The sequence below is a fragment of the Muntiacus reevesi genome, chromosome 6, assembly GCF_963930625.1.
Source record: "Muntiacus reevesi chromosome 6, mMunRee1.1, whole genome shotgun sequence".
NCBI classification, from domain to species: domain Eukaryota; kingdom Metazoa; phylum Chordata; class Mammalia; order Artiodactyla; family Cervidae; genus Muntiacus; species Muntiacus reevesi.
Window position 1 is genome coordinate 68,387,199 of NC_089254.1, and position 20,716 is coordinate 68,407,914.

The 20,716-nt window shown below is 38.9% G+C and overlaps 1 protein-coding gene across 10 annotated transcripts in view; it reads left to right on the forward strand.

Moving 5' to 3' along the window:
- ADAM22 (ADAM metallopeptidase domain 22) overlaps positions 1-20,716 on the forward strand; it is a 222,781-nt gene that overhangs the window by 24,571 nt on the left and 177,494 nt on the right. For all 10 annotated transcript variants that reach the window (XR_010663779.1, XM_065939998.1, XM_065939996.1 and 7 more), the window contains exon 3: positions 15,145-15,221. Coding sequence is in view for 9 of the 10 variants with exons in the window: in XM_065939998.1 (XP_065796070.1) it covers positions 15,145-15,221 (77 nt within the window). In the remaining variant the exon portion in view is untranslated. The remainder of the gene's footprint in view (positions 1-15,144; positions 15,222-20,716) is intronic.

Genomic DNA, 20,716 nt, shown 5'->3' on the forward strand with positions numbered 1-20,716 from the left:
AGTGTCAACAATATTTAATCTAGTTTTCATCGATTCTGTTATGTACCTTTTAATTTGGAGTGGGTAACAAGTACATTGGGGATATTGTAAAAATGCAGATTCTGATTCAGTAGTTCCAGTGGGCCTGAATTCCACTTTTTTTAATAAGCTCATTTAACTAGTGCTGCCACAGTCTCTGGTTCATTAACCACAATTTTAAATAGCAGAGAGATAATAAGGAACACAAAACATTCATATTTAGCTTTGAACTTAAAATATTTTGTGGATTTTACACATCTAATAGAATAGTAAGCACAACAACAATACTTTTTGAATATTTACTACGAACTCTGTATGTTTCTAACTTTCTTGCATAGTATTGAATGCATCACATAAATATTTAAAGAAAACTATTACTGTTTCTTTTTTTCAGATATTTTGTCAAACACTCAGTAAACATTAGAGCTTGGGTTTTATTCTAGTTCACTTGAACTACAATCTATCTAAAAAGAACACTGAGAAATACGCAAACCCAATCTTAATTAACGTTTACAGTCAATGTATTTTTAAAAAGCATTTACTTTTCCAGGGAAAGTGTTTAGTGCTAAGGATTAAGTAACATATTTGATCTACTTATCATAGGGGCCAGTAGCCACTAGTGCCAATAGATAATGGAAGTGTAAGAAAAAGTAATTTCTAGAGTTTCTTTTATTACTGTTGTCCAATAGAGTAATTTCATTGTTTTGCTACCTTTTAGATAGTTCCTAATAACGTGTTTTAAAATTTTCACTCTTTCTTTCTGTCTTTTTAAATTGGAGGAAAATTGCTTTACAATGTTGTATATTTGTTTAAATTCAGATGCTTTTGAAGTTTATATCCAAAAGAGACTATAGACCAGATACATGTAACAAAAATTTTCTCATTTGTATTTTCTAATAAACATGCACCATGAATGATTTTTTTTTTCAATTCCCCTGTAATTTAAGGGCAAGGAGTTACTCTTCAAAGCAGCTTGGAGACACCAACTGGTAGTATGTGGAAGCCTATCAGTTTAAGAATTTGCCGGACACGTTCATGTCATACTGAATCTCCATAGCAAATTCTTGCTATGTTGTAACCTATGTATGCATTGAAAGAAGATGTGGTTTCAAAAGACATTCAAAAGACATTGTGAGACATGGTTTCCTCAGTGATCCTCAGTGATGACTGGTAATCTGCATACTTTCTGTCAATCTCTCTCTCTCTCACATACACACACACACGCAAATGCACACACACATATTCATTCCTTCCTTCATTTTGAAACTATGATAATTGAGGTAACTGGTATGTTCTTCCAACCAATCTTCATTCTAACTACTTGGGAATCCCTAGAAATAAATAGGTCGTTTTGCAGGGGTTTGTATTCATTTTATGTCCCAATAAAGAAAACATTATCTATCAAGTTACAGATAAAAAACAAACATCTTTTGAGGATCCTTGATGTTAGAGACTTCCCTTTTCTTCTTTTTCTTTTATGCTGAATCTTTGTTCTTGAAATATTTTACTTAGATTATTCTCAGCTAAGTTTTTGGAGGGGTTTACCTGGTGGCTCAGACAGTGAAAAATCTGTCTGCAATGTGGGAGACCTGGGTTTGATCCCTGGATTGGGAAGATCCCCTGGAAGAGAGCATGGCAACCCATTCTAGTATTCTTGTCTGGAGAATCCCCATGGACAGAGGAGTCTGGTGGGCTACAGTCTATGGGATCTCAAAGGGTCGGACATGACTGAGCAACTAAGCATAAGCATATGTTTTTGGAAAACTTGTATAGTTGAAATGATAAAGAAAGAATCTGGTCCTTTTAAAGTTTATACATATGTATGACAAAACCCACTGGAAAAAAAAAATAAAGTTTATACATATATATATGTATGTATATATATATTATGTGTGTGTGTGTGAGCAGAAAGTCTCACTTATGTAGTGTTAGTCTTTAGTTCTAGGAGAGAAAAAACTTTCTTACCTTATGTAAATTTTTTCTTAAAGAAAATGCCGTGGAATTCTTATGTACCAGTATTCATCATGACATTTTGGTCAGTGATTTCTTTCTTCTGACTCTGGGAGCTGACCCTTTCATGTATTGAGCCTTAATTCTCAGATGTCTCTGATATCCTTAAAAGGAAGATGAAATTAAGCAAGGAAGCAAACAAAAATCCATTCATGTAACAACTGCTTGAAGTGCATCTTGATGTGAAGAACTCACCATTCTTAATTTTATTCTTTGGACTTGACCTCTTTCTGATGTTGCCTCCAGGAAGGACTGTGACCCAGCTGGCAGAGACAACCTTTATTTCCAGACCTGCTTTTAAAATTATCCGATTTAGAGCTGAACTGACTAGTCATTCATTTGATAATGTAATAGCTTAACTGCCTCTCCCCTCCTCTGCTCTTTTTACCTGTCTCTTATTTAGCTCTCAGCAGTTACACTATGCTTTGCAGCAAGATTTTATATATTTTTTCACCATAAACAAAAATTTTAAAGTATTTTTCTTGCAGCATCCTGTAATTCATACTATTTTCAGTTATCGTTTGGGGAGAAACAAAATGAGAAAGTTTTAGTAGCTCCATAAATGAAATGTCAGATCAGCAGTGGGGCCAGGAAGACCTGTAATCTTTCTCCTAAGCCTTTCTTGCATTAAGGGAAAGTATCAGTTTCCCAGGACTGGTTCATCTGTGGGATGTTGTCTGCTGATTTTATGGCATTCAAACATTGGGGTTCCTTGCACTCAGATTTAATTACAGCTCAATATGACTACATATTGTATTGTTCTCAGGCTGCTAAAGATCATAAAGATCTGATTCTACTTCAGGCTTGTGTGAGTAAGCGTTTTCTTGTTCAGGACCGAAATGAAGTCCTAGTAATGGGCAGTTAATGGCCAAGATGATGGAGAGACTGATTTATCAGAATATAGCAGAGCATAAATAGGTAATGAGGCTGCCTAACTTCCTGAATGGAGATGAGAACATCAGAGCTGATGCCAGTGCCTGCCCAGCACCCTCCCACCCCAGCATGTTGCAGCAGCAGCCACTGGAGAGAAGGGTCCTTGGCCACCAGGAGGGCTTTCAGTGACATCAGAACTGGAAATTCAGTAAGGCAAATTGAGAGCATGCCTCCTAAGATGTGTATAACTGGATCACTCTGCTGTAGACCTGAAACTAACCCAGCATTTTTTATCAACTATACTCCAATATAAAATTTTATAAAATGAACTCATCTAAGAAAAGCCATGATGGTATGTGTCGCTTCACCTTGCCATTCCTGGGTGCTGAGATCTGCATAACAAAATCTTTGTTCTTGGATAACACATCCCTAGACAGGTGCATGTCCACAGCAATGGGACATGTTTGCATCAGTTGTAAAATTTTTCACAGCAAATAATAGCAAGAATTGAAATTTGCATGCATTATAGAGCAAGTACAACTAGAGAGGAATTCCATAGTAATTGATTACGTGTTAGACCCGCATGGAGAGCTCTTTTAAAAATTGTCGTGGGAATTCCAATCTAGTGCTTCTTTTCCTTCTTCTTCTTCTTCTTCTTTTTTTTTTTTTTTTAAGTTTTTTGAGCCTGCTGTGTGCAAAAGAGTATGCTAAGGTGCTTGCAGAGATGTTTCTGTAAACTTCTTGGCTTTCAGTTTATCTGGAAGGCCACCAGATGGAATCTCTTTTTCTTCTTCTTCTTCTTTTTTTTTTTTTTTGCCTTTTCTTACTGTCCCTTTCCTATTTTTTATTTTAAACTTTTAAAACATTTATATTTTGGTTGAGTTCAACAACAAAATTCAACCAGTAAATTGTCAAAAGAACATACATTTTTCTTGCAAGAAATATGTGCGAATTTGGTAAGTAGATCATTTCAAAACTAAACATATTTTGTCATAAACTGTGAAGAGACGGGAAAGGAGCTATTTATTGAACATCTATCATCTCAAAGGCTTTTACATCCATTTCTTATTGTTTCCAGGATAAAGAGTACATTTCTTACATTGTTTTATGCTAGTGGTTCTGAACCCTTGGCCACCCTCAGAGTCACAGGGTAGTTCTTTAAAAAATACTGATGCCCAGGATCCATTGTAGACTAAAAGAATTAGAATCTCTGAGTTTGGGGCCCAGGCACTGATATTTCTTAAAAAAATATTTCTGAGAAGATGTGCTCCATATGTATAATAGAATATTACTTATCCATAAAAAAGAACAAAATTGGGTTATTTGTAGTGACGTGGTTAGACCTAGAGTCTGTCATACAGAGTGAAGTAAGTCAGAAAGAGAAGAACAAATATCATATATTAATGGATATATATGGAAAATAGAAAAATGGTATGGATGAACCTATTTGCCGGGAAGGAATAGAGATGCAGACAGAGGCTTGTGGATGCAGAGGGAAAGAGGAGGGTGAGACAAATTGGGGAGTAGCATTGACGTATATACAATGCTATGTTCAAAATAGCTAGCTGGTGGAAAGCTGCTGGGTAACACGGAGAGCTCGGCTTGTTGCTCTGTGGTGACCTAGAGGGGTGGGATGGAGGGGATGGGAGGGAGGTTGGGAGATCAGGAGGAAGGGGCTGTGTGCACACGTGGGGCTGGTTCTCTTCATTGTACAGCAGAAACTAGCCCAACATTACAAGGCAATGATACTCCAAAAAGAGAAAATAAATACGTAGTAAAAACAGATCAAGACTTTCTGAGGAAGCCTAATATGCAGTCTTCGGCCTGCGTATGCAGCCTAATACGGGGGCGTCCCTGGTGGCTCAGACGGTAAAGTGTCTGTGTGCAATGCGGGAGACCTGGGTTTGATCCCTGGGTCAGGAAAATCCCCCGAGAAGGAAATGGCAACCCACTCCAGTAGTCTTGCCGGGAGAATTCCATGGATGGAGGAGCCTGGTAGGCTACAGTCCATGGGAATCACAGTCGGACAGGACCGAGTAACTTCACTGGTTCACTGGTTCAATATGCAGTCAGGATTGACAACCACTGGTTTGGAAATTCTTTGCCATTGGGGTTCTAGCCTGTTCTCCTACAATAGAAGCCTCCCATTCTCTGTCTCAGGAATATAGCATTTCTTTCAATCCCTGAATGTGCTGAGTTATTTTCTATTTTTGTGTCTTTGTAGGTCCTTTATTAGGAATGCTTTCCCCTGCATTCTTGGTCTGAGGAGTACCTCCTCAACTCTCTGTAATGCTATGGTCAGAGGTCTGCTATTGTATCTTTTACATATATCTGTTATTGGACTTGAAGAGATCTTTAGTCTTTCCCATCCTATTGTTTTCCTCTATTTCTTTGCATTGATCACTGAGGAAGGTTTTCTTGTCTCTCCTTGCTATTCTTTGGAATTCTGAATTCAAATGGGTGTATCTTTCCTTTTCTTCTTTGCCTTTCACTTCTCTTCACAGCTATTTGTAAGGCCTCCTCAGACAACTGTTTTGCCCTTTTGCATTTTTTTTTCTTAGGGATGATCTTGATCGCTGCCTCCTGTACAATGTCATGAACCTCCACCCATAGTTCTTCAGGCACTCTGTCTATCAGATCTAATTCCTTGAATCTATTTGTCACTTCCACTGTATAATTGTAAGGGATTTGATTTAAGTCATACCTGAATGATTTAGTGGTTTTCCCTACTTTCTTCAATTTAAGTCTGAATTTGGCAATAAGGAGTTCATGATCTGAGCCACAGTCAGTTCCCGGTCTTCTTTTTGCTGACTGTATAGAGCTTCTCCATCTTTGGCTGCAAAGAGTGTAATCAGTCTGATTTCTGGTGATGTCCATGTATAGAGTCTTCTCTTCTGTTGGCTTATTTAAATTACATGCAGAGTACATCATGCAAAATGCCGGGCTGGATGAAGCACAAGCTTGAGTCACGATTGCTGGGAGAAATATCAATAACATCAGATACATAGATGACACCACCCTTATGATAGAAAGCGAGGAAGAATTAAAGAGCCTCTTGATGAAAGTCAAAGAGAAGAGTTAAAAGCTGGCTTAATCTTTCTGGCTTACTTCACTCTGTATAATGGGCTCCAGTTTCATCCATCTCATTAGAACTGATTCAAATGAATTCTTTTTAACGGCTGAGTAATATTCCATGGTGTATATGTACCACAGCTTCCTTATCCATTCATCTGCTGATGGGCATCTGGGTTGCTTCCATGTCCTGGCTATTATAAACAGTGCTGCAATGAACATTGGGGTGCACGTGTCTCTTTCAGATCTGGATTCCTCAGTGTGTATGCCTAGAAGTGGTATTGCTGGGTCATATGGCAGTTCTATGTCCAGTTTTTTAAGAAATCTCCACACTGTTTTCCATAGTGGCTGTACTAGTTTGCATTCCCACCAACAGTGCAAGAGGGTTCCCTTTTCTCCACACCCTCTCCAGCATTTATTGCTTGTAGACTTTTGGATAGCTGCCATCCTGACTGGCGTGTAATGGTACCTCATTGTGGTTTTGATTTGCATTTCTCTGATGATGAGTGATGTTGAGCATCTTTTCATGTGTTTGTTAGCCATCTGTATGTCTTCTTTGGAGAAATGTCTGTTTAGTTCTTTGGCCCATTTTTTGATTGGGTCGTTTATTTTTCTGGAATTGAGCTTCAGGAGTTGCTTGTATATTTTTGAGATTAATCCTTTGTCTGTTTCCTCATTTGTTATTATTTTCTCCCAATCTGAGGGCTGTCTTTTCACCTTACTTATAGTTTCCTTTGTTGTGCAAAAGCTTTTAATTTTCATTAGGTCCCATTTGTTTATTTTTGCTTTTATTTCCAATATTCTGGGAGGTGGGTCATAGAAGATCTTGCTGTGATTTATGTCGGAGAGTGTTTTGCCTATGTTCTCCTCTAGGAGTTTTATAGTTTCTGGTCTTACATTTAGATCTTTAATCCATTTTGAGTTTATTTTTGTGTATGGTGTTAGAAAGTGTTCTAGTTTCATTCTTTTACAAGTGGTTGACCAGTTTTCCCAGCACCACTTGTTAAAGAGATTGTCTTTTTTCCATTGTATATCCTTGCCTCCTTTGTCAAAGATGAGGTGTCCATAGGTTCGTGGATTTATCTCTGGGCTTTCTATTCTATTCCATTGATCCATATTTCTGTCTTTGTGCCAGTACCATACTGTCTTGATGACTGTGGCTTTGTAGTGGAGTCTGAAGTCAGGCAGGTTGATTCCTCCAGTTCCATTCTTCTTTCTCAAGATTACTTTGGCTATTCGAGGTTTTTTGTATTTCCATACAAATTGTGAAATTATTTGTTCTAGTTCTGTGAAAAATACCGTTGGTAACTTGATAGGGATTGCATTGAATCTATAGATTGCTTTGGGTAGAATAGCCATTTTGATAATATTGATTCTTCCAATCCATGAGCATTACAGTATACTAACACATATATACGGAATTTAGATAGATGGTGGCGATAACCCTATATGCAAAACAGAAAAAGAGACACAGAAGTACAGAACAGACTTTTGAACTCTGGGGGAGAACGTGAGGGGGGGATGTTTTGAAAGAACAGCATGTATATTATCTATGGTGAAACGGACCACCAGCCCAGGTGGGATACATGAGACAGGTGCTCGGGCCTGGTGCACTGGGAGGACCCTGAGGAGTCGGGTGGGGAGGGAGGTGGGAGGGGGGATCGGGATGGGGAATACGTGTAACTATATGGCTGATTCATGTCAATGTATGACAAAACCCACTGAAATGTTGTAAAGTGATTGGCCTCCAACTAATAAAATAATATTTAAAAAAAAAAAAAAAAAAAAAAAAAGCTGGCTTAAAACTCAACATTCAAAAAATGAAGATCATGGCACCTGGTCCCATCACTTCATGGCCAATAGATGGGGAAACAATGGAAACAGTGACAGACTATTTTCTTGGGCTCCAAAATCACTGCAGATGAGACTGCAGCCATGAAATTAAAAGATGTTTGCTCCTTGGAAGACAAGCTATGACCAACCTAGACAGTATGTTAAAAAGCAGAGACATTACTTTGCCAATAAAGGTTCATCTAGTCAAAGCTATGGTTTTTCCAGTAGTCATGTATGAATGTGAGAGTTGGACTGTAAAGAAAGCTGAGCACTGAAGAATTGATGCTTTTGAACTTTGTCATTGAAGAAGACTCTTGAGAGTCCCTTGGACCGCAAGGAGATCCAACTAGTCAACCCTAAGGGAAATCACTCCTGAATGCTCATTTGAAGGACTGATGCTGAAGCCTTCTGATGTGAAGAACTGACTCATTGAAAAAATCACTGATTCTGGGAAAGACTGAAAGTGGGAGAAGAAGGGGACAACAGAGGATGAGATGGTTGGATGGCATCACCAACTTTATGGACATGAATTTGAGCAAGCCCTAGGAGTTGGTAATGGAAAGGGAAGCCTGGCATGCTGCAGTCCCTGGGACTGCAAAGAGTTGAACACAGCTGAGCAACTGAACTGAACTGAACTGATTATTGGACTTTGAAATATTTTGTAATATTTTGGCTAATGATTTCTCTTTTTGACTATGAGTTTTTTGGGTGCCATGTCTGACTCTTCTTTGTTTTCCCAAGGCCCTATGTATTTCCTGAGGTATGGTCAGTGCTTCACAAAGGTCGAATAGATTGTAACTTATCCTTCATTTTTCACAATAAAGCTATAGAAGTGTTTATTATTATTTTTGATCTTTTAGAGGCAGAGACTTTCAGTTCAGAGACATTAAACGGTTTGCCCTAGTTTGTTCCATTAATAAATGGAAGACCTAGAATTCAAAACCAGTCTGCTTGGCTTTAAAAGCTATGCTTTTTTGTTTTCTGTCATTTTGTTTTAACATGTTCTGTTGTTGAACACTATTTGGTTCTTACAATATTAAATGTAGAGGGTTGGATTTTAAGAGCACTGTGGTTAAAGATAGTATGTAAAGCAAGTGTCAAATAAAATGTAGATTATGACAACTATGGGTATGATTGAGTTGACCAGATGAAAAGAGGGAGGTATTTAACATAGAGTCATAGATATAGAATTATGGATAGAAAGCCCTACTGTTCTCACATTTATTCTATTAATTTATGTATTAAGTAGATCTACTGAGTATAATGCTCTGTTAAAAATGCTGTTGTTATACAATTCTGCTGCAATAAGTTCCATATATTAACTAAGTAGACAGGGGAAAGCTATATTATTGATGTGGTTACAGGAAATTCTAGAATGAGGGATCGTAATGTTAATAAGCTATATGTCTCTTTGAGCTGTTTTGTCAGAAGTCCACATAAAGCAGTGGAGTAATTACAGAGAGGTTATGGTGATTCTTCAGTTGCCTTGTCTGATGTAGAAAAACAGGAAAAATAGATAAAACTAATTAGTGGTATTTTTTTTTTTATTGAACTCAAAGTATTGGATACAAAAAATTACACTTGTATTTTTTAAAAAACAAAGTAGAAGCAATCAAACATCAAAAAGAATTTAGGATGCAGAATAGCTGAAGACTCTTTACATGCACTGATGACTTCTTTTTAATTTTGTTAATTATTTACAGACGTATCCTGTTGCACAATACCGTGTGACTGGTAATACTCTCACTCTACTAATATTCATTGATTCATTATTTAGGTTGGCTTAATTAAACTACCTGTCTTTCTCCTTGTGTCAAAGTTCTGATTCTGTGGAAGTTTTAGTGCATCTTTGCTTTTTAAAAAAGCTTGTAAATAACAGAAGCTCAAAAAGTTAATTTATAGCTTCTCTTTGGAATCTGTAGGTTGGCCCTAGTTCATTGGCTCTGGGAGAACTCAAGAGAAAAGGACAGGCTGCCAAGAAGCAAAATGCATGAGGAGCATGGAGGTTATATTAACTTCACATTTAAATGTTAGCTCTTGCCCGTGAATAATAAACAGGCCTCAATCTGGGGATTGTATCAGGTTTTCTGGTCCTAAAATCCTATGATTCATTTTTGAAATTTGAAATTTAAATTATTCTTATGTAATTATATTGATTTATTAAGTTTTATTGCCATCTGGATAGTTATTTTATATTTTTTCATTTTTCTCCCTCAGTCTTTTCATAGCTATGATCAAAGTCAGCCTCACTACTTAAAACACAAGCATTTCACCATTACCTTTGTAATTTTTTTCCCTTAAAAATTGGTTTCTATGTGTGTTGTAAACTATAATTGTTAATTTCTAAGGTTGTTGTTTGTGTCAGATGTAGTAATGTTTTTGACTTTTCTGATGGAGTCAAGAGTTCCAAAGATTGTTTGTCATGGTTTGATTGTCTTCTCATGTGCTCTAAAAGTGCTCTTTAGAACCCAGGAAAATCTGCAAGCACCTCCAAGCTGCAGAATGAAAGCAAAGAGATGAAGCGTGGTGGGAAAGACCTGCCAGGAGGTGAAATGCTGCCCTACTACCAATATGGTTTGGAAATGACATTGCCCACATGCCTCAGTTTCTTTATTTGTAAAATAAGGATTTACCTTAAATGAGCTCCAGAGGTTCTCTCAATGTTATTCTATGGTAATGAAGCATTTAAAATTTTAAAATCACAAGTCATTCTTACATAGTAATTGGAAAAAGTGCATTTCTGCAGAATAATAATTTTCAAATGTCTCTAAGAGTCATTGCTACCTTTGAATGTTCTAGTTAAAGTTAATAAATATTAGAATTAGGGGAGCAATATATGTTAGGCACTCCCCCACCAAAATAAAGAGGAAAATCTTGAGTAGATTAGTTCTCTCTTCTTAAATATTTTCTTTTCCTTTGAGCTAAGAAGGTAAGGTTTAAGATTAACTTTCTGTGAGCTGTCCTGGCTCACTTCAAAAGTGTTGAGTAATAAGCTGAATTGTTAATATTGCCTGAACTCAGTGTAATTCTACTTAATTTAGTATTTCTCCAAGCTAACCTGAAGAAGTAAATACGTTTCTTCTCTTTGGCCTACTGGTTAAGTCAGACATATGGGGATGGCAAGTACCAGAGTGGTAGGAGATTATCCAGAATGCAAGGAAAAAAAGGCTAATGTGTATTTCAGCAATCACCATTGCAAGGTTTGTTTGGCTGGGAAGTCCTATATTTGGAGTTTTATTTGTTTGTCGGTTTGTTTTTTGTTTTTGTTTTGGCCAAACAGCTTGGCATGTGGGGTCTTAGTTCCCTGACCAGGGACTGAACGTGCACCCCTTGCAGTGAGCGTGGATTCTTAGCCTCTATACCTTCAGGGAAGTCCCCCTATGTTTGGAGTTTGATCCTTGTGCTTTCATGAGCATCAGTACCATGTTTGTGAGTGTCACTGTTGCAAGTGCCTTGGTTTTTAACCAAGCCATGGAGGAAAATGACATTGAATACTGATCCAATCAACTTGTTATTGGAGTTATTTTCCTAAATGTTCAGGGACATTGCTAGTGATGCTACATTAGTTTCCCATGGCTGCTTTAACATGTTGTACTGAAAACTTAATGTTGTAAAACAACTGATTTAAGTGTCTTGCAGTTCTGGAGATCAGAAGCCTGAATTGGGTCTTAAAAGGCTAAAATAAAGGTGTTCTCAGGCCTGGGCTCCTTCTGGTGGCTGAGAACTGGCTCTAGCTTTTTCCTTTTTCTTGCTTCTAGAGCCGCCGCAGTCCTTGGCATGTGGTCTTTTCCTCACCTCAGTTTAATCTCTACTTCCATTATGACAGGGCTTCCCTGGTAGCTCAGCTGGTAAAGAATCTGCGTTCAGTGCAGGAGACCCCAGTTCAATTCCACAGTCAGGAAGTTTCCCTGCAGAAGAGACAGCCTACCCACTTCAGTGTTCTTGGGCTTCTCTGGTGGCTCAGATGGTAAAGAACCTGCCTGCAATGTGGGAGACCCGGGTTCCATCCCTGGGATGGGAAAATCCCCTGGAGGAGGGCATGGCAACCCACTCCAGTATTCTTGCCTAGAGAATCCCCATCATATTTCCTTCTCTGACTCTGAACTTTATAAGACTGTGGTGACTATACTGGGTCCACCTGGATAATCCAGTATACTCTCCCCATCTCAAGGTCCTTAACTTAATCACATCTTCCAAGCCCTTTTGCCATGTGAGGTAACATGTTCATAGGTTCCAGAGATTACAGTGTGGGCATCTTTGGGGGCTGTTATTCTGTCTGTTGTAGATCCCTTTTAATCATTCAGGTCATCACCCAGATGTTACCACCTCAGAGAGGCTTCCATACCACCTAGAACCCCATCTATCCTGGTTCCTGTTTACCCTGTTTTATTAAATCTGAGAACAGTGTGTTTATATTCCAAATTTATTTTTCATTTTGTGTCATTTTATTTAATTGTCACTTTCTGTCTCCCTCCACTAGAGGATAAGCCCCACTAGAGGGGAAACATGGGCAGCCTTCTTCACCACTTTTTCCCCCAAATCAAAGGCATTCCAACACTTGGAAGACTCTCAAAAGATTATTTGTTGAATGAACCAATTTGCATAAAGTCTAAGGAAGTCTATCTTACACTAAAACACTATTAATATAATCCTGTTCCTTTTACTGTCAATAATACAAACATTTTTCACTAAACAGCAGTTAACCATGCTGTCAATAGATTTCTTTTTTGAATTCAAGTCACAGGTTTCTCCTTGGGACTTGAGTGAGGTTAATAAAATAAAAGTACCAGCTGTAAACTGAAGCTGCAGGAAAAAGAAAATATAAGAATTAAACAGAATTAATACAAATTGTAAGTATTGACATGTTAGTCATTCAGTCATGTCCAACTCTTTGCAACCCCGTGGACTGTAGTCTGCCAAGCTCCTCCATCCATGGAATTCTCTAGGCAAGAATACTGGAGTGGGTTGTTATTTCCTCCTCCAGGGGATCTTCCTGACCCAGAGACTGAACCTGGGTCTCCTGCATTGTGGTCAGATTCTTTACCAACTGAGCCACCAGGGAATCCACACCAGGGAAGTCTTGAAAGGTGGGTAAGAGCCATTTCTGGGAAATGGCCTTGTTAAAGATCACCACCTCAGGGTCTGGTTTTTAAAAGCACAAGTGATGAGAGCTATATAAAAAGAATGCACAAAACTTGTGGAATTAAAGAGTAGAAGAGAGAACTGAGTGTGAATGGATACGACTGGGTCCCTCGGGACTTGTTTGCTGTTATGTCTGAGGTGGGGATGATGATTGTGGAGGTTCTTGATATGCAGAGAGAGAAAGTTTGTATTTGATGTAGTGGGAAATATAGGACTTACAGTTAGAATTTTATTTTGGTAAGGAGTCAGTTTTTTTTTTCTTTAATTGGAGCATAATTGTTTTGCAGTGTTGTTAGTTTCTGCAATACAACAATGTCAATCAGCTATATGTGTATATATATATTTATTCATTTTATATATGAATATATATAATTCACATTATATTTATTCATTTCATATATTTCATATATTTATTCATTTCATATATTTCATATATATTTATTCATATATATATTTCATATATATATATATTTATTCAGGCTTCCCAGATGACTCTAGTGGTAAAGAATCTGCCTGCCAGTGCAAGGGACGAAAGAAACATGGGTTTGATCCCTGGTTCGGAAAGATCCCCTGGAGTAGGAAATGGCAACTCACTCCAGTATTCTTGCCTGGAAAACCCCACGGACAGAGGAGCCTGGAGGGCTGCAGTCCATGGGGTTGCAAAGAGTCGGACACAACGGAGCAACTGAGCACTCATACATATATCCCCTCCCTCCTGGTCCTCCCTCCCACCTCACCCCGCATCCCACCTCACTAGATCATCACAGATCACTGAGCTGAGCTCCCTGTGTTATGCAGCAGCTTCCTACTAGCTATCTATTTTCACATGGAAGTGTCAGTTTTAGAAAGATCAAGGGAGGATATGAGCTGTGGCATACATGGAAATGAAGAGTAAGGTGTGGCTCCAAGAACTATCATAGAAGAGAAGTCAGAATTTGGTAATAACACAGAGTGTTAATTGGGAACAGTGAGTAGTTAGGGGGTTGAATGTTTAATGAGGCTAAGAACTATCCAGAGAGTTCTTCTCCCTTGTGATTTCATGAGGATCAGAATGTGTTAGCGTTCTCCCATGCCCATTTATTTCAAAGACTTTAAAACTGAAGGGCTATCCTTTGATTCCAGAAAGCTTTATGATTATTACGCTCTCTCCTTTCTCCTCATACCATAGTTTGATGAGAGTAGAAATCCCAGGTATGACTGAGGTGCCCTTTGTGTCCCACAGAATCCTAGGATGACCCTTACTGAGACGCTCTGGTTCTTGGGGAGCAGCACCACCATCTCCCTCACATGCTACATAAATACAATTGCTCAGATGGTTTACATCTCTAAAATAGTGTTTGCTTTTTTTACTGAAGAAATTATACATGCTTACTGCAGGAATTATACATGCTTATTGTAGAAATTTTGGATACTACAGACAAATATAAACCAAAAAAATAAAATAATTTTCAGTTCTACTGCTTAGGTATAGTTCTGTTTTATGAGGTGTTGGAATAAATAGTTTTGCTTACTCTTTTCAGTTAATGCATGTGGTTTTTCAATATGTTAATATTATTGGTAACCCTATGTTTTTAGAATACCTTGTGATTTTCTCTGGGAGTCCCTAAAATGGCATAGGAAATAGTGATGGGTTGTCCCAGTAAAATTTTAATGGGTGATGTTTGCAGTAGATGGACGAGGGTTCAGTTTTTCTCTTAGGAATTGCAGAAACCTTGATGAAATCCCATTTGGTAAATTAGAACGGAACTATTACTTTTAAAGTATGTATTTGAGATAGGATGAAAAGGGTTTTTTAGATGTTTAGATATCTTCCTTATAATAGATCACATTCATCATACTAATCTAGTCTAGCATTAACTTATTTTCCCTATTTCTTTTTTAATATGCAAAGCTTAATTTTAAAGAAGTCAATCATTTAAACCAGAATGAAATGTAGTTCAGTCTTCTTGGAAATGAAATATTTAGTCACTTGAGATAAAGCAGGAAGGGAGGGTACTTGCTTTCCTTGGTTAAGTGGTACTTTAGATTAGTGAATGGCTTCAAAGAAGGTAAAGTTTTACCTTGTTTTTATTTCACTTCCATGTTGAATTGGTTTTCTCATTTATATTATAAAACTTTCAGATGATCATGAGATATACTTATCATCAGATCTCCATGGCTGCACAATAAATTCCTCTTATCTTTTTGATATTGCAGTTGACTCACGTTGACCAGGCAAGCTTCCAGCTGGACGCCTTTGGAACATCTTTTATTCTTGATGTCCTGCTAAATCAGTAAGTCTTTCCTGAGCTGTACTCACTGTTTTTAGATACACATTGAATCTACTTTCTTATCCTTCTGTAAAGTTTCATTTGCTTCCTACATTTTACTTCATCTTCCTGTAACAGTTTATAGTTGTTTAGTCACTAAGTCAAGTCCGACTCTTTGCGACCCCATGGACCATAGCCCACCAGGCTCCTCTGTCCATGGGATTTCTCAGGCAAGAATACTGGAGAGGGTTGCTAGTTCATTCTCCAATAACAGTTAAATGCTACATTTAAAACTATGGTACCTAGTGACTGTAAGTTATAAAGTCTGGTAAATAACAGAAAATGGATATTCACTTGAAGTTAAACAAGTATAACAGTTTCAAGAATGTAAAATTGAGGGAAATACTTTAATATTTTGCATTGTTTTGTTCTTTGATCATGTGTATTAAAAAGTGTAACAAAATTGTATTTCTACAATACCGATTAAAATAGTTTATTTCTTATTTTTAAAATGAAAATATTTTATTTCTTATTTTTAAAATTCATGGCTTAGAACATATATGTTAGATATTTTATACTATACTATGTTTTTTAGGGTGTGAATTTCAATTTCATAGGGTGTGAATTTCCAATTCCATAGGGTGTAAATAAGATTGTATTAATATGATCTGTCTTATATTCCTCCTTGATGTAAATAACATAAAATTTATGGTTGTATGATGCATTTTGGGCTTCCCTGGTGGCTAAGAATCTGCCTGCCGATGCAGGAGATGTAGCTTTGAGCCCTGGATTAGGAAGATTCCCTACAAAAGGAAATGGCAACCCACTCCAGTATTCTCTCCTGGAAAATCCCATGGACAGAGAAGCCTAGCAGGCTACAGTGCGTGGAGTCACAAAAGAGTCGGACACAATTTAGTGACTAAAATAACAATGACTCATTTCAGTTTTTCAGCAATTTTGACGTCATAAAGTTTTTTTAAAAAAACTCATTTTGAAGGATTGCATGCTCCTTAGAAGAATAATGATAGAGCAGAAAAACCATCTCATATAATTTTACCACTTGGAGACTGATTGCCCTGTTTTAAGTTACCATCTGTGTTCTTACCCCCCATCCACCCTACTACCTATTCTTCCCTGCTTAATTTTAAAAATAGTATTATCACCATTTAATATAAAGTTTGAGTCATGAAACGGACATTTTTGCAGGTCAAAAATTTGATGAGCAGCATTGTTGTATGGTCAACTAGTTCTCTATATTTTAATTTTTAACTAATTTTTGTTGTTGGTTTTTTCCCTCCCACTAGAATTTAAGCTCCTTGAGGACTGAGATTTATTTTCCTTACTGATGTATCCTTAGCACAGGATAGGCACTAAATTCTAGAATGCAAAGTCATATTGACATAGAAACCAAAGGCTTGAGTAGGCCAGGAGATAGAGGAGATGACTGATGAGAGTGGAGACTGTCAGTTGGGCAAGAATGAAGCAGCAAAAAAGAAAGATATCAGGGATTACTGGTGGTACCGTGGTTGAGACTCTGAGCTTCCACTTCAAGGGGAAATTGCCTGGTTGGGAACTAAGATCCCATATGCCGTGCAGTGTGACCAAAAATTTAAAAAAATAAAACATAAAAACAAGAAAGAGGGCAAGTGTTTTGGACTGGCTTCTAAAAGCAGAGATATGTATCTGGGTATGATTTGGAAAGTCTGGGTATGGTTTGGAAATTATTTTAATGACTTATTTTAATGTTTATTTATTTAAATAACATTTTATTTTATTTTATTAACATTTATTTTATTTAATAATGTTCATTATTTAAAAATAAATAATGACTTATTTAATGACTTATTTTAATGCCTCTTTCCCATCCTTTAAATCATTGTTCCTGGGAATAGCTCCTGCCTTGTTTTCTGGTTTCTGACAGTGGTAATGCCTTGACTTTCAGTACCCCAATGAAGAAGGGATATTTATTCATCTTGCCCAAGTCACCTCACTTCCTCTGGAGACATCTGAGCCCTAAAGCATTCTGTTCCTGAAGGAGAAACGCATATGGCCATACTTATCAGAGCATGAAACTTAGAATAGTAAGGGTGCAGCAAGATTTCTTTCGAGATAGGGGCAAGAAACTCCATCCTTATTGCAGTACAAAGGATAAAATAATGGCATAAATGGTGTAAATAGAGATTGTTTGGACTGAAAAATATGCAACCTGTGCTTTGTTTTCTTTTTTGCCTGTTATCTATATTAAACATAGGCGTTAATTATCTATTTTCTTTACGTTGTATGATCTAGAATGATTTGATACAAAGGCTTTTTTCCTTATTTTTATGGAGAATGTTTTTATTTCATGGTTTCACTTTATATATTATCTTGTGGTTACACTGGTTAGGGAGCCGAAAGATAAAAAAAATTGATTATTTTGCTCTTTAAGCTTTTCCTTCTTTCTTTCTCACTCTCCTTTCCTCCCTCCCTTCCTCCATTGCTTTCTTTATCCTTCTTTCCTTCCTTCCTTCTTTTTTCTCATTCATAGGTGTCATAATATTTATTTAACATACTTTTAAATTTACTTTTTCTTCTTAGGTTTTTAAAATTGAGATAGAGCTGGTTTACAACATTATAGTAGTTTCAGATATGCAACATAGTGTTTCAAAATTTTCATAGATTATACTCCATTTGACATTATTATAAAATAATACCTATATTCCCTGTGCTGTACAATATATCCTTGTAGATAATTTATTTTATACGTAGTGATTTGTATCTCTGAATCCTCTATCCCTGTGTTAACCGCCCCCTTCTTTGCTAGCCCCACTGGAAACTACTAGCTTATTCTGCTGCTGCTGCTGCTAAGTCGCTTCAGTCGTGTCCGACTCTGTGTGACCCCATAGACGGCAGCCCACCAGGCTCCCCCGTCCCTGGGATTCTCCAGGCAAGAACACTGGAGTGGGTTGCCATTTCCTTCTCTTGTGCAGGAAAGTGAAAAGTGAAAGTGAAGTCGCTCAGTCTGTCCGACTCTTAGCAACCCCATGGACTGAGCCTACCAGACTTCATCCATGGGATTTTCCAGGCACTAGTTTATTCTAAATATCTGTAAATCTGTTTCTGTTTTGTCATATTGATTCATTTTTTAATTTTTTTTATTTCTTAGGTTCCACATATAAGTGATAACAAAGTATTTGTCTTTGACTGACTGATTTCTTTAAGCATCATAGGCTCTAGGTCCATGTATGTTGTTGAAAATGTGAAATTTCATCCTGTGTATATGGTGAACTGGTTACTTTTCCCAGTGTTGGAGAATTGGCCTTTTGTAGTGTTCTATAGAGAAGGCACTGGCACCCCACTCCAGTACTCCTGCCTGGAAAATCCCACAGATGGAGGAGCCTGGTGGGCTGCAGTCCATGGGGTTGCGAAGAGTCAGAGAGATTGAGCAACTTCACTTTCCCTTTTCACTTCCATGCATTGGAGAAGGCAATGGCAACCCACTCCAGTGTTCTTGCCTGGAGAATGCCAGGGACGGGGGAGCCTGGGGGGCTGCCGTCTATGGGGTCGCACAGAGTCGGACACGACTGAAGCGACTTAGCAGCAGCAGCAGCTCAGGCCGTCCCTGCTGTGTGCTCTAGGGTTCTCCCCATGTGGGCTGTGTGGGCGCTTCTGGTGTAGTGTGCTGACTGACTACTCTGGCATGCTGCTTGACATGACTGGCCGCCCTGTGGAATTGGTTGCCCCTTGTGTGGAGTCTTCTGGCTCCTGGCTGGCGGGGCAGGTAATGACAAGGTTGGCTGCAGTGCTGGCTTCCTGAGGAGTGGAACTGGGTCCCCAGGGCTCTGACTGCAGGGCGCTGGAGGCCCAAGACTGGTGGGTGGGGCTAGCCCCTAGGACCACCGTCTGACCGTCTGCCAACCATCGGCCTGTTGGTGGGCAGGGTCTAGTCCTGGGGTCTCTGGCGACAGAATCCAGGGGTCCCAGCACTGGTGTTGCGTCACTGTTGGTTGAGGCCAGTTCCTGATAGAGCTGCTGGGGGGTCGAGGATGTCCTGAGGTTGTGTTTCCCTACTGGGGAATAGAGCCAGACTCGGGGGGAGGGGCGGATGTTGAGGGTTGGGGAGGAGGCGGCGTGGCAGGGAAGCAGATTCTGGGGCTGGTGTGGGCAGAGCGGAATCCCCGCGCCTCTGACTCTGGGACCCTTGGTGTTCCGGAAATGATGTTTGCACCCTGGTGTGTGGAGCCAAGTCCCGGGTCCCCTGGTGGATGCACAAAGCTGTGTCCAGGATTGGCTATGACTCAGTGGGTCTTGAGGCAGCTAGCCTCCTGGTGGTGGGGCTGTGTCTCCTCCTGCTAGTTGCCTGGCCTGAGATGTTCCAGTACTAATGCCTACAGGCTGGCGGGCAGAGCTGGGTCTTGGAGCTAATAAGCTAGAGGGAGGATTCCAGAATTGTTCCCACCAGGGCCAGTGTCCACATGACAGAACTTGCTTCTCAAAATGACTGCCACCAGCATCTTGGTGCCTCCTGTCTCTGGAACACTGCAAAATCATCAGGTAGGTCTGATGCAGGCTCCTTTCAAATTATTGCTTCTACCTTGGGTCCCAGAGCACGTGAGATTTTGCGTGTGACCTTTTAGAGTGGAGTCTCTATTTTCCTCAGCCCTCTGGCTTCCCCCCAAAGTAATCCCTGCTGGCCTTTAAACCCAGACATTCTGTAGGTTCATCTTCCTGGCGCTGGACCCTTGGGCTGGGGAGCATAGTGTGTGGCACTGATTCCTCACTCCTAGGGGACAATCTCTGCAGTTATAGCTCTTCTCCCATTTGTGGTTTGCCCACCCACTGCTGTGGCTCTCAACTATATGGCAACTGTCACCTCTCCTACCTGCCTCTTTGCGGTTTCTCCTTTATATCTATAATTGTAGAAGATTTTTTCTGGTAGGTTCTGGTCTTTCACATCAGTGGTTTCTCTGTAAATAGTTGTCATTTGGGGATGCCCTTGAGAGGAGGTGAGCCCACCATCTGGGGACCTCTTCAACCTAAGCTGTTTGCTTTATGAAGCAATTCCAGGGCTGTGGAACAGGTAGGTTTTTTTTTTTTTTTTTTTTTTTTTTTGTCTTGTTTTAAACTGAAGGCAAATTAAGTCCTCGTGTAGCTGAATTCCAGTTGCAGAATGGATCCCCAAAATATGTATTTTTAGATTGGAAGGAAGGAAAAGTGTCATTATATAATACTCCTTCTGAATGTTCAGGAAGCAAGTTTGTCTGTAACCAAATTATATAATAGTTCAATCGCTGGGTCCTAACTCATACAGGCAGCAGATAAAGACTCTGGGATGGTTAAAAATGAAAAGAACAGTCAGTTCCTGTGTTATCAAGACTACGAAGGGTGGAAAGCAGTTCTCAATGCCTTTAAGGGGTCATACAGTTGTGGAATTTCACTCTTTTGGACAGATATGTTAATAAAACCAAACATATGCCTGTCCTGACCTGATTTGGCCTGGTCAAACAAGTCTTGAGGCCAACACTGGATTGTTCCAGAGG